Source organism: Micromys minutus, assembly GCF_963924665.1.
Source record: "Micromys minutus genome assembly, chromosome: 21".
Classification (NCBI taxonomy): domain Eukaryota; kingdom Metazoa; phylum Chordata; class Mammalia; order Rodentia; family Muridae; genus Micromys; species Micromys minutus.
The window spans coordinates 33,508,529-33,523,031 of NC_137956.1; the positions used below are offsets into that span (position 1 = coordinate 33,508,529).

The 14,503-nt window shown below is 47.0% G+C and overlaps 1 protein-coding gene across 2 annotated transcripts in view; it reads right to left on the reverse strand.

The window, feature by feature from the left end:
• The window catches only part of EPHB1 (EPH receptor B1), a gene marked incomplete at its 5' end in the record, with an annotated part of 415,761 nt that overhangs the window by 290,645 nt on the left and 110,613 nt on the right, over window positions 1-14,503 (reverse strand). For both annotated transcript variants that reach the window (XM_080934568.1, XM_080934567.1), the window contains one exon: window positions 2,409-2,473. In XM_080934568.1, the coding sequence (XP_080790694.1) occupies window positions 2,409-2,473 (65 nt within the window). The remainder of the gene's footprint in view (window positions 1-2,408; window positions 2,474-14,503) is intronic.

A 14,503-nucleotide genomic window follows, 5' to 3' on the forward strand; every position in this document is an offset into this window, starting at 1 on the left:
CTGTGGACTAAGGTGGTCGTAAACCTAAGTTCATGGCGAGAAAGGGAGAAAGGGCAAGTTTTCCTTGTGCTGTACTGAGACAGACAAGCCCCTGAGCATCCGAAGCAAGTTGTGAAGTTGGATACAGGTACCACGGGTGTGTTTCTAGCATATGCAGCCTCCACTCAGGATAACAACAGAGAGTAGGGAAATGAACACAGGGTGGAAGCTATCCCGCACAACCCAGGTCAAGTACCAGCCCGACCATCCCACTGGCCGCTGTAAGAGGGACAGACTCAAGAGGTTCTTGGAGCATGAGCTGATGATGACTTCTCTGATTGTAAGAAATGCACTGGAGATAGTTGTGTCATGCTAAGAAAAAGAGGGGAGGGGAGTAAGAATGTGAACAGCCTAGGCAGCTGCCCTCCTGAGAGGATAACACTTGAATAACTCCCTCAAGGAAAACCTTCCTTGGGAAAGCCTGAACGTTTAAGGAAATAGGCGTTATGTGCAAAAAGGAAAGTAAGTCTACAAATTATGTATGTGTTTGTGTGTGTGTGTGTGTGTGTGTATGTGTGTGTGTGTATATATATATATATGTGTATGTGTATATATGTGTGTGTGTGTGTATATACATATATGTGTGTGTGTATATATATGTGTGTGTGTATGTATATATGTGTGTGTATATATATATGTATATATGTGTGTGTGTGTATGTATACATATATGTGTGTGTATATATATGTGTGTGTATATATATACATGTATATGTGTGTGTGTGTGTGTTTGTGTGTGTGTGTGTGTGTGTGTGTGTGTGTATGACAAGATATATAAGCAAGCCAACAATGTGATTTGTAAAGGGGAACAGGCTTTGTATATGCAGGGATCATAGACCGGTCATCTCATCAGCTTTACATGAAGTCCCAGTTCAAGCAGGCTGTTTTCCCCTGGTTGCCCACAGTGTTTCTAGCAGTATTTGGACCTACCCAGGAAGAAAAAAGCCTTTGCTAGGTCCTAACTCACTGTTCTGGGGACTGCTAGTTTCATCACGGCTCAAGGCATGGCACTACGCCTGGTAGTGCAACTTGCAAGCACAGGAGTTGGGGCTCAGATCTGGAAATGAGAGCTCTGAAGAGTACAAACCGAGGGTACCATGGATATACCACCTGAGGAACTCTTAGGATAAGGTAAGCCCTGTTGTGCTGAAAGTCCCCTGTGGATGCTACTTAACCAAGCACAGAAAGTCAAGGGGAGGTAAAGAAGCCTAGGATCACCTTCCACTACATGAATTCTCTCCTTGCATGGAAAGAAAAACCTATGCATCCCTCTGTACTCTCTCTCTCTCTCCCTTTATCATTAAGACCAGAGCCAGCCAATCACTGTGCAGGACATGTGAGCATCCTCTCTATCCCCTCCATCCCACTGTGGTCCAGCATTTCTGACCACCCTCCTTCACGCCTCTCAAAGGGCTCTGTGAGAAGAGCATTTTAATCTGATTCTTTGGATACACCCAAGGTAGCTGAAGGAGCCTCTTCCATCCCTTTCTCCCAGCAGTTCTCCTAGCAACAGGGTGACCGTTTTACTGTTGCCCAGATCTCTCCATCTCCTGGAAGATTAAATAACTAAGGACCATCTGACTGAGCTGTGTTCTAATATGCCCCAGATCATCCTGACACTCTCCACCCTGCCGTGTTCTAAGCATAGACTGTGCCTCCTGTCTTTTCATGACCAACCCTTTGACCAGATATCCCTCTTACCTGGAGCATCTCCCCAAGCCCCCATGCCATACCTATCAAACTTCTATTCGCTCCCCTAAAGGCCACTCACATGAACATTCTTCATTTAGACTTTTTGTCCCCTCCAGTACCTCACTGCCAGCTCTGTGTCACATGAGTCTACTGATATCTCCAGTATCACAGAGAAGAGATGTGCCCTAACTCATCCATGGATGTGGTTGGTTCTCACAGGAGACCATGAGCATTGTAAAGCTACATCATAGTAAAGTTCATCATAGCTACAGGGTCTAGCCAGGTACGTACACTGACCAAATGAAGAAATGTGTTTCTAAGGAGAGCTCCAGGTAAAAGACGGCCTCTTTCTCATGCCATTGACATCTCTGCAGCCTGTGGGCACTGCTGATCTCTGATATGCTAGGAAGGCATTAGTTCTAACATCCCCTTTCTGATTTGTGTTGCCTTGGAGCTTGCTGTCTGGAAGGACTGGGTCAAGAGATGTTCTACACCACACATAAAGGAGCATCTCGGGTCTGAGACCCTATGGTGCTGCTTTCTAGATAGTGTACCCCCACATTTGCTCTATGCACTGCTACCCACACGTATGACACTAGGAAAGCCCTGCACCTCCCATCCACCTTATGGAAGCAGGACCTCTCCTGCAGGACTGAAGGATGCTGGTGTGATACTTACCCCAGAGGCAGGGTTGGCTGTCCATCCCAACTCTGCAGTGGCAGTCCTTGTGTCCATCAATGTTTCTGCAAATCAGAAAGAGAATGGAGCATGAAGCTATGTATAGTAGCTGGTAGCAGAAACAGACTTGGATAACTTCACATGCAGGCTCCTTTGTGATGACCAAGACGCAGTGAGGGGGCAGAGTCTGCTGAGACCCCTTGCAGACCTCATGTTCTTCTCTCCAGGACTTACCTATGACTTGACCTATCTTGGCACTCACATCTTTATCTCCCGTATCCAGCATTTACCCACATTGTATTACTCTACCAAGGGCTTTCTCAGGGCCATGCCGACCTGGTAACCAAATTATAAGCCTTTCTCTAGCCTTACTGAGCTCTGTGTGTCCTCTCCCTCAGCACCTGCTTCTCCAGCCTCACTTCTTTCTTTTCTCACAAATTCCCCTGCCTCCACCAAGGTGTCCCTGTTGAAGTCCTTAAAAGTTCTCAAATACCAACTGCTTCCCTAAATATTGACATTCCCACAAGTCTCTTTGCCCCTGGGTCAGACCCACCCTCTCCCCCAGTAACCTGACAGAGGCTTAGAAAATTTGACAAAGGGCAGATCCAAAACATGAATGCAGCTTCAACCCAGTACCAATACACATAAACATTTCTTTATCTCCCTTTGGTCTTGGCCTCCAGCTCCTGGCTTGCTATCCTTGCCTCCCAGGAACTGGCTGATCCACTGTTATTAAAAGTAAAAGCCATTGTCTTTAATTATATAGTACTGCTTTTTTCTGGCTGTTTTCAAGATAATAGTTTTAAGAAAAACTCATATTTTGAGACTATTATAGTTTTCCCTGTGTTATTGTTCCTGCTGGTATTTGGGAGAAGACACTTTTTTGAGCTGGGGTCTTGTGTTGTTGTCCAAGTTGTCCTTGAGCTCACAATCTTCCCCACTCCTGCTCTTGAAGAACATGCTTGTATCACCAAAGCCAGCTTCACTCTTTCTCATTGCTGAGTGCAATCCTGTTTTATGAATGCACTTCAACTTTTACATGTGATTATTCTCTTCCAAATCAGGGATGTTGGTGAGAGCAGGAGAATTCTACTCATTCCAAACCTTCAACACTGCAGACTTTTCGGACTGTGTCTTCATGGTGCGATTGTGTTCCCTCCATTTACCTCTCCCTCTCTCTCTCTCCCTCCCTCCCTCCAACCCCCAAGTCACACTTCTCTACTCCTCTAATCTATCAGTGGGTGTGTTGGTGGTTCCCACATTTTTGGCTATTGTAAACAATGCTGGAATAAACAGCTGCATGATTCTCTTTAATGCAATGATCCCACTCCTCCTTTAAAACATACTCAGACACGGGGTGGCTGAACAATATGGCAGCCATCGCTTGCTTGTTTTGAGAGCCATCCCTTCTATTTTTCATAGTGATCTTACTCAATTAGATTCTCGATAGCAGAAATAAATAATACTGCTTGTCTTTCCTTTTCACCAGTGTCTGCCATGTGGTTTTCATCTGCATTTTCCTGAGGATCAATGAGGCTGAGCACATGTGTGTGTGTGAATTATGAGTCTCTACACGTGTGTGGATGCACATGTGCATGTGTGTGCCTGTGTGTGTGTGTGTGTGCACATGTGTGTGCACGTGTGCATGTGTGTCTATGTGGGATTCCAATTCCTCGTGCTTGTGTGGTAAATGACTTACCCACTGAGCCATCTCCCCAATCATCATGCTTTTTATATGTGCTGCTGTTAATTTTTGTATCTTGACATGAGATATGTTTATTCATTATGTCTGCATATTATTAACTAGACTTTGCTGGGGTGAGTTGGTTGAGTTCCTTAGACATTCTAGATATTAAACATTCATAGAAGAATAATTTGTGATTGTTTTCCCCACTCTGTAATCTCTTTCTCTTCCTCCACTCTATTGATTGCTCCCTTACTGTGTGGAGACTTCTTCGTTGGACAGAATTCCATTTGTCTATTTTTGCTTTTGTTTCCTCTGCTTTTGGTGCTTTCCTCTCATATATAAAATATCTTTACCTATGTCAAGTCATTGAAATAGTTCCTCCAGGAGCTTCATGGTTTCAGGGCCTTATATATTAATTTTAGTTGGTTTTTGTATATTCTGAGAAGTTGGAATTTAGCTTCATTCTTATGCAGATGTATGCCCAACTTTGCTCATCCATTTATTGAAGAGACTGTTCTTTCTTCAACAAATGCTCTTGAGGCATTTGTCAAAGGTTAGCTGGCTGTAATAAAGAGTTTACTCTTTCAGGGATTTTCTTTCTATTCCATTTGTCTGCATCTGTCATATACTGTGCTGTTTTGATCACTATAGCTTTGTGGTGTGTTTTAAAGGCAATCATTGTTGAGGACAAAAAAGTAGATACATATAGTTATTATGATGAAAGTTACGTTTTATTATGCTGAGGGTCATCACACAAGGTTCCCACTCTAAATTCCTAACTACTGTCCTAAGCCTGTCTCCTCAAAGTTTCTCACTTGTTCAATGTGTCTTAACTGAAGGTGAGGTCCAGTCTTTCACAGACATCTTTGAGAGTGTCCAGCCACAGGGCAGATCAAGGTAGTCTCTCTCCAGTTCGGCACAGAGACACAATGCCTCCCAAGGAATACACTACTCTCCAGTTCTCTGCATAGTTCAGCACTGTTCTTGGTTTCTACTTATATACTGTCCAGTGGGCACCGTGAGGTTCTAGGACTGTGCCTGGTTAGTCAGAACGAGTGGTGTCCATGAGTTCTGGTTGTCGGGCATGGCCTTGGGTGTACTGGGGATCCTGACTAAGCTATTTTCACATGTCTAAAAGGCTTTTCTTTAAAACCATGCTCATTAGATGCATTATGATAATAATCACTTTGCTCTTTCTGCACAGCATTACTTTTAGGTATCCTCAACCTTGTGTTTTTCCATGCAAATCTTGTGTCTTTTCTAACTCTGTAAAGAATGTCATTGACATTTGAGGAAAACCAACTACACTGAGTTTGTGAATTACATAGAGTAGAATGGGCGTTTTGACAAAAGTGTTATATTCTCCTAATTTCTGAGCAGGAGTTGTCTTCCTGTTTCTTATGATGCAGAGATTTCCACAATGCTTTTGGAAGGGGCAGTCTAGTGAGGCTGTGAATATCACCGGTTTTGCTTGGCTGGCGACATCTTTTTTTTCTTTCCTTCACTTCCAAGGGTAAATATCGCTGGGTATAATATTCTTGTCTGGCAGACTGTTTTTGTCTTTCTGAACTTTGAATGTACCATATCATTCCCTCTTAGCCTGTAAGGTTTCTGCAAAGGAAACGCTGTTGTTCGTCTGCCACAAGGGGTGGGGACAGATCCTCTTAAATGTGACCTGACACTTCTCACTGTTTTTAGAATTCTGTCTTGTAATTTTCACAGTTCGAGTCTGAGCACCATGGAGAAGACCTTTGTAGATCAAATCTACTTGAGGTCTTTTGGGCTTCCTGGATCTGGATGTCCATATCTCTATTATCCTTGAACACTTTCCTGTGTCTTTTCCATCCCTTCACTTTCTTGAACACTGATAATTCCAAATATAATTTGGACAATGGGCCTCCAAAACACCTAACTCTCAAAGCACCCCTCTCCCCCCTTTTCTGACCTGAAATGTTTCAAAAGACTCGGCTTCCAGTTCAGAACTCCTTTCTTCTTACTGATGTAGTCTATCGGTGGGGCTCTTAACTCAGTTTTACATTTGATTTGCCAAGTTCTTCAGCTCTAGCCTTTGTTTGACTCTTCCCCACCATCTCTGTCCCTCCACTGTATGTATTCCTCATTCATATTGTGAGTTGATCTCTTAAAATTTCACTGACTCATCTGTTAGTATTCTCTTTTATCTCAGCGAGGGTCCCTGGAATCATTATTCTGAATCACATGTCGGCTTCTTATTGCTTTCCTTTTCTTCAGGGTCTTTTGCTAGAGAGTAGTGAACTCCTTGGGAGGCATTGTGTCTCTGTGCTTCTTGATATTTACTGCATCTCTCCATCGATGTTTGCACATCCCAAAGATTATGTGTCTCCTTCAATTGAAGGGCAACCTTCATATGAACATCTTTCAGCTGAAGATGTTTCTTAGTGTAGTTGTCTGGTAGACTAAGTTGGATTTACTTCCAGGTAAGTGCCGCAATACAGTCTCTATATAGATTCTTTGGCTGGAATCAATAGCTTTTAAAATGGTGCATGTGACAGTAGGGCCCATCTGATTTCAGATGGTGTGGGAGCAGGGACAGTCTAGCAGCCACGTGGATGCAGTGATTGGTGCATAGAGCAGCCAAGAACTACATAGACACTCTGGTGATGACAATGGCAATCCCAGGCATGCAAAACGGAGTGATTGATTCCTTAGGTCCTGCTGGGACAAGCACCTCTGTCACTGGTAGTCTCCTATAATAGCACTGGTAGCACTAGGGACATGGAAACTATGGGGAAATGTGTCCCTACACGCTGTTTGGTCATGAACATTGTTGATAGCTGAGATCCACTGAAAGGCACATCTTTGGGAAACCATAAGAGGCAGTAGTGGTGTATGCTGGTAACAGTAGCAAATGGCAGGGAGGGAGGCATGAGGCAGACCCAGGTCCCATAAGGCAAAGGCTTTGTTTCCTGGGGCCTTAGAGCTAGCACCACATGCTGTGTTGAAGCACGTGTCCCTGTTGTAAAGGGACATGCATGGGTTTCGGTGCTGGAGACACAGTTGTACTGCTGGGTCTAGTTGGGGCCATGAAGCTCTCATGTTTTGTGTGACTTTGGGAGGATGTCTGCGAGGCACCCAGGATGGGCATAGGCAGAAGTTTGCATCCTCAGTGGGGAAAGGCAGATGAATTCCTCAACCCTTAAGAGGGTGCGGCTTCCATCCCTCTGATAGTCGATGGAAGAGGGAGGTAGAGGAGGTGGGAGAAGAAGGAAGACAGTGTAGACTCCTTCTCTGAGCAACACTGTGATGCACACTCCAGGCAGCAATCTCTACTTGGCCCAGCCTGCCATGACCATGGAACTCCCTTGCCACTGGGCTTCAGCTATCTCTGGAAATGGAGCACTGCTGGGGCTGTTCTATTGACCATTCCCCTGACTCCCAATAATCATCTCCCTAACAGGGATCCAGGGTGCTGGTTCCTGCTGTTCTTCAACCTCTCTGGACAGTCATCCCAGCTCTCTCCCTCTCACAGGGCTTTTTCAGTCCCCTGGGTTTCCACTTCTCTGGGGTTCCTGGTAGGGGAGGGGCAAGCACTCTCTACTCATATTCAGACACTCTGGGGTCTCCTCAGAGGGTTTCTTTTAATGTCCCAGAACTGGGTGCTTTTACAGAGATACACCTTGTAAATATTTACCTCTATTTGGGTGCTTGCCTTTTTCTTCTCAAGAGCACAAGGCTTTGGTTTTGACAAAGCCCAGCTCATCAAGTTTCTCTTTCATACTCCACTACCCTATCTGAGAGTTCAATACCCGGCCCAAAGGTTCAATGATTTTTCACCAAATACTTTTATGATTCCTTTTGAGTTGAAGTTTTTAGGATATCATAGAAATGATAGGCCAATATATTCTTTTTCTATATGCTCATCAAATTGTTCCGAAGGGGTAAGTTTCCCCTATTACACAAGCTTGCTCTGTTGCCCGGGCTGTCCAGAATTCCTGAGCTCAAGTGAGTCTCCTGCCTCAGCCTTCTGAGCAGCTGAGATGACAGGTGTGTGGCCCAGCCCCTCCCCCACTTGAGTAATGTGACAATCCACACATGCTGGTGGAGGTGTCTTCTGCATCCACATTCCCAGGGTACATACATAGCAACAGAACAGCACACCACAACCCAGCTGCAGAGATGCAGAGCTCACGGGGGTGATAAAGATGGAACTTTGGTTCCTGCTGGCCTCCCACTGCCTCCCCTACCCCATGTGAACAGCCATTCCATACTGGCTGCTTCGGGGAAAAGATATGAAGACAGAAAGGTGAGTTACAAAATCTTTGTATTTAAGGGAACCAAGACTTGTGGCAGAAACTAAAGGTTTAAAGAGACACTGGAGGTGGAGCGTGGAAATGGAGCGGAGAGACACACTGATGACTGTGTCAGCACTGGGACACTTCGGTGCGCAAAGGGCTTACTACACAAGCAAGATGACACAGTTCAGATTCTCAGCAGCTACGTAAAAGCAGGTCTATCATCTCAGAACTTCAACTGGAGGATCCTGGTGACTTGATGGCCAGCCTGCCTGGCCAAAGGGGTAAACTCCATGACCAGTAAGAAACGATGTCTCAATAAGGTGAATAGCAGAAGTCACACAACATAGACCTCTGACCTTCACACATGTGTAATGTTCAACTACACACATGTGTGCATGTGCACACACTGCTGCACACAGAGACAGACAGACAGAGAAAGAGAGAGGAGGAGAAGGAGGAAGGGGAAGGAGGAGGAGGAGAAGTTCTTAACACACTCTTTGGACAGTGCTACTCCAGAAATCTGCCTACACCAGAGCCCAAGACAGAGTTTCAGACACAGGGCCCTGGGCATCTTTCATCCCAGCAAGTAAAACCACAGTCAGCAAGTGGCCTTGACTGCTAATGGCCACTAGAGGATCCTTCAAGAAGCCTGAATGAAGGCCTGGGCAAGTCTGATGAAGGACTACCAAGAAGGATCTTCATGGACCACAAACAAGGGCCAAGCAGCTCCTAGGAGCCTGCACAGAATGCATACCATGTGGATATCTTTAGGGCCAGGACCAACAGGCCCACAGAGAGCCTCCCCCTGCAGCTTGGTTACTGTGGGTACTATGCCTGGAGAACAGCTATCCTCTCTGCCCATAGTGGAATTGATGGCTCTGCCTGGGAGAGGGAAAGGCTACATGCTCTCACCCTCTTTGGGCCTCAGTTAGGGTTGAGCCTGGTGCTATCACAAGCAACACCACCAGAGCATCTTGAGTTTGTTTTCCCTGCCGACTCCCGACAGCTGGAGTCCTTGCGAAGAGCAAGCTTCCCTTCTCTCCCCATCTCCACTTCACAGGCCTAATAAGGCTCATAATGACATACCACATTTACATAATACACTGCTCAGAAGGTACTCCAGGAGCCCCTGTAGAAGCTCATCTCCGTGATCATTAAAATATCTCTGCCAGGTGGGTCTGAAGCAGGAACAAAAGTACCTATGTAACCGAACAGGAAACCATAGCGCAGAGAGGGATGCTACTCTCTGAAAAGTCACACAGCTTCCCACCCTGACATGGGTAGCCTCCAATCCCAGCTCAAGTCCTCCCACCAGGCAGATCTGGAAGCTTCCTGATTGAGCAGCTTTGGGACTGAGGAAAGAGTCCAGTGCTGCTTTCTCTTTGGGCCACAAAGCCCCCCCCCCACACACACACACACAACCCACAGAATGCACATTGCTGCCAACTATAGAATTTCACTGGAAAAGTGCTGAGTTGTCTGGGAATAATGGTGACGGAGGAAATGGAGTCCAGAATCAAAACTAAGAAGGGGATTTCATTTCCAAACCTTCCAGGGACGCCTTTGTTCTGTTAATTCCATAAATATAGCCCCCACCTCCATAACAGTCAGAGGCACCCGCTTGGGCTGTAATTGAATCTGCTTATAAATAGTATTTTCCCTGCAGCCTACTGGACAGAAGTTGCAGCAAGTGACATTCATCTCCTTATGTCCTGTCCAGTGTGGAAAAAGAAGACACCCCCTCTGTGTGATGAAGGTTAGTGGCTCTTCTGGAATGGGGTGCTCCTGATTACAGCTTTCTGCTCTGGTGGGGGGGGCGCTGAATAAAAGTGATTTGGGGAGGTTTACATCTCCCTGGAGAGGAAGCGAGTGCTCATTTGCATTTATAAAGCATATTGAGAGTTCTGGCAGAAAGTTATGGTGGAAGCACAATTAAATATTTACCGTCACTTCTGCTCTCAAACAGTGGCACGGGGACCAGACCAGCTGGAAGGGCATGTGTTACTGTCAGATCCAAAGATGCCTGCAAGGGACAGGGCTCTGGGACCCATGCCCATCACCTCCCAGGCTCCGCCCCTCTGGGAGCTCATGTAGAATGTGTGTGTGTGGGGGGGGGAACAGCACATACTGGGTTTGGGAAGATTGGTCCAGGACCAGATCTCACCCACCACCACCTTCTCCGAAGGATGGGGTGTCATAGGTAAGATGGTGGGTAAAGGGGAGACAAAGCAAGTGTTATCCCAGCTTATGCTTCCGGTCTATGGTGACAGTTGGAAGCGCTGGTACATACAAGGTGCTCAGAAGGTATTTCTAGAAAGGGAATGACACATTTCCATCCTGACCCCCCACCCCTCACTGCCCTCTTCCTTGCATTACTGAAAGAAGAGGAGGAGGAGTCGGTGATCTGCACTGAGGATACAGTGCTAGATGAGGATGCGTGTGCCGGATGAGCTTACGGACAGGAAGCAGTGATACCGGCTCCCCGTCCCAGCTGCACGCTAGAGAGCGCAAGGCCTTGTGCAAGGGTTCTCTGCACAGGGGCACGAGTGTGTCTGTCTCCGTGAGCACGGCTGATCTTGATTAGGTGAAGGCAGCTTGGGAGAAGGGAACAATAGTGACCATTTACCAATCCACCAGCCCTTTCAACGGGAACTGGGGAGTGACTTTCAGACCAACCCTGGGAGAGGCAAAGGCAGGTTGAAGGAAACTAAGGCAGAAAGAGAGACTGAAGACACAGCTAGGAGTCTAGGTGACGAGGCCACATCTAGGCTGTCTCTGTGGGAAGGAAAAGGCAGCTGCCGCCCGGCTCTGCCAGCAGTTTCTCTTTCTGTCTCCATTGGCATCTGTGGATATATTGATATTTGAGGGGGAATTAGATACCTGTCGTGATAAAAGAGAGATAAATAAGCTCTCTTTGTTCGGGCCAGCCATTCTTTTTTAGAGAGACATAGATTAGACATTCGGTTGATTTACAATGTCCTTTCCATGGTGGTAACAATACACACAGGCATAGAAGGATGGGGGAACAGCAGCTTCCGGTTGTTTCTGAGGAGATGTGCATTTGACAAGACAAGCTCACCGAGCACAGAATGGTGCCCCACGTCAGCCCACGAGAGTCTGGAATCTGGGAGCCACAGCACCGAGTGCTTCCCAAACCAGGCTCCTGTCCCCTGGACACGAGAACCTGAAAGTCTTGTCCTGTGGCAGACATGGCTTAAGCAGCCTTAACTTGCCTTTGCGTGGAATCACAGAAGGAGACTAGGAAATGGTGGCAAGGGGGCCGGGGGTCAAGTATCCTTGTGCAAAAGTTTCTGAGGAGTATGTGGGGGTGGAGCCCAGTGCAGACTCCAGAAATAAAATGAGAGCTGCCATACGCGGCAGTCCTTCTGGGGCTTGCAGCCAATCGGGAAACAAGCTAACCCAATGTTCATGCAAGTAAATCTTTAATTCTCTCCTCAGTGAATGACAGGAAGGTGGTCACACTCAGGGACACGTGTGAACAATGGGTTTAGAAAGGGTGGGGTCATGGTAAGCACATCGACGCCCTGGCAGGCAGCCGCCATTTGTTTCCTTCCATTCCCAGCTCTTGGCTCTTGAAAGCACAGGGACACAGATGATGACAAGGACAACAATGACTACTCTAGTGTCTCTCTCTCTCTCTCTCTCTCTCTCTCTCTCTCTCTCTCTCTCTCCCTCCCTCCCTCCCTCCCTCCCTCCTTCCCTCCCTCCACCCCCTTACACATACACACACACACACACACACACACACACACACACAGGGAGGAAGAGAGAGCAAGAGAGAGACAGAGACAGACACACACACAGAACAAAAGAAGGCACAGAGACATGCACAGACACACACACATGCACACATACACACATGGTGCCTGCACATGTGTGCATACTCACACACACAGCCCTAAGACTAGCCTGAGCTAGCAGGTTTAATAAGGTGGATCTGCAACCCCACTGTGTGCCAGGAGTCACAAGTGAGCTTTCTGCCTTTTCTGGGGCCCTCCATGCTACCCAAGACCCAGGCCTGAACACTGGGCATGTCAGTCTCAACCCTACACACTGGGCAAGCCAGACTTGTTAGCTCCTGAATGGCATCTGCCTACCCCTTCAGATGTTCCATGGTCCCCTGGATCCTCAGCTCCCGAAACAGAGTCTCATCACCAAAGATAACCAAGCCTAATTTCCTAGCACGTTCAAGCCTCCCTGCAGCAGTACTGACTGGCCAGCCGTGATCTGGTCCCCGTTTCTCTGTATTGGCTCAAAATGAATCCAGGAAGAGGCTTTGTTAGATCTGAGTTTGGGGATAGGGTTGGGTGACTGTCAACCATTAAGTGTACCGCACCAACCAGGCACTTAATAGGGGCTGTATTCTGGCTGGTCTGGAGCCTGGGCCCAGTACAGCTGCAGAAGGCTGGAGTAAGAACATTCTCCACACATACATTTCCATGTAACACCTCCACCTATGGGACCACCCCTTCTAAGTCGCTCTGCATTTGTATGGGCCTCCATGCATCTCCATCCATGTTTTATCCAACATCAGACCCTATGGTGAAGGGTTTATTCAGAGGAAATAACTACCAAAGAATATGTTTGTCATTGTCTACAGTTGAGACTACAGTTGTTGTTTTATTGAAAAGATAAGGAAGAGAAGGAATATGTTTGGTAGCTGTGTAGTCAGGTGTGGGGGAAGGGGGTGCCTCTGCTGGCCCATGCTGAGGCATCCCTTCCCCCTGAGGGACCAGCCACGCCATGATATAGAATAGAGTAGAGTTTGTTTAGGGCATGAGGAGAGGAGTTGAGGGAATAGAGACAGAGAAATGCGGGGGGGGGGGGGGGGGAGAAGGGAGGGTGGGAGGGAGGAAGTAGAGGAGTAGAGAGGCATGCCATGAGCACATGGAAAGAGGGGGGAAGGGAATGAGGAGGGAGGGGGAGCAGAAGCAAGAGGGCAGAGGAAGAGAGTGAAAGGGGGAAGCAGCCCCTATTATGGTGAGTCAGGCACACCTGGCTTTTGCCAGGTAACTGTGGGGCAGAGCCTAGACAAAATGCCAACAAGGACAGTAACCTGTCCTCATACATACACCAGCACAGTGTTTTACATGCGAATGTAGGTCCCCAAACACATATCAGAAAATAGCTGGCATGCCTCGAGGATGCAATTGAAAGGCTGCTTCAACCGGGAGGCGTACTGATGCAGGACAGAGTGACAAGAAGTTCACTCTGCTGGCTAGGAGCACTCCCCACACTTAGGACTCCTGTGTCATTATGTTGTTTGACAATACCAAAATTCAGAAGCAGGCATTTCACATTGCCTTCTAGAAACACCTCTTTCACCACACCCTCCCTCCCTCCCTCCTTTCTGATTTTAAGATTCTCGGCTGACAGAACTAACGTTACTAATGTCTGCCCTTCTAAGATCCCTCTGATCCAGAAATACCTCCTCCAAATGGATCTCCCCAAACAAACCCTTGTCCCAATTCCTGTCACTCCTGCCATACTACCTCCCTGGGGTAGTCTCTTGGTTCTTGTCATCCACTGAAATGGTAGGTTTGCCTTGGGTCTGCCCATGGAGGCCCACTTTGCTCTGAGTAACTCTCACTTCCTCAATGGCTGGTCTAAGCTATTGTGTTTGAGCACCAAGAGAGGAGGGTAGGGCTGTGACTTTGGTTCTGAGACTCATGTCATGACTGCTTCCTCCACCATAAGAAGTCAATAAACCCTACAGATACAGGTTCCATTCCCAGCAGTGAGCAAACCACAACCCAGCTAGGTGTCAAAGGCCTCATCTCTGACAGAGCACAGAGCCCCACCCCTGCCCCGCCCCCCAGCCAATAGGATCTCATCCAGAAGGAAGCTCTGCATCAAGTACACTCATTTGACTAACACTTATTTGCTAGCTTTGCCAAGTGCAAACCTTAGGTAAATGGAAGCTATTATTATGTTCGTCCCCACTGATTGATGGGTGGTAATGGCCAGCAAGGAAGAGAAACAAGTTTGAGTAAACTGAATGAGCCAATCCAACCCATCTGTTGACTGACTGACGTACTGAATGAGTCTGAATGGGCATTCAAATTGGAAATACAAACTGTGAAATTTGCTCTTTTAAAGGACATACAGATCTG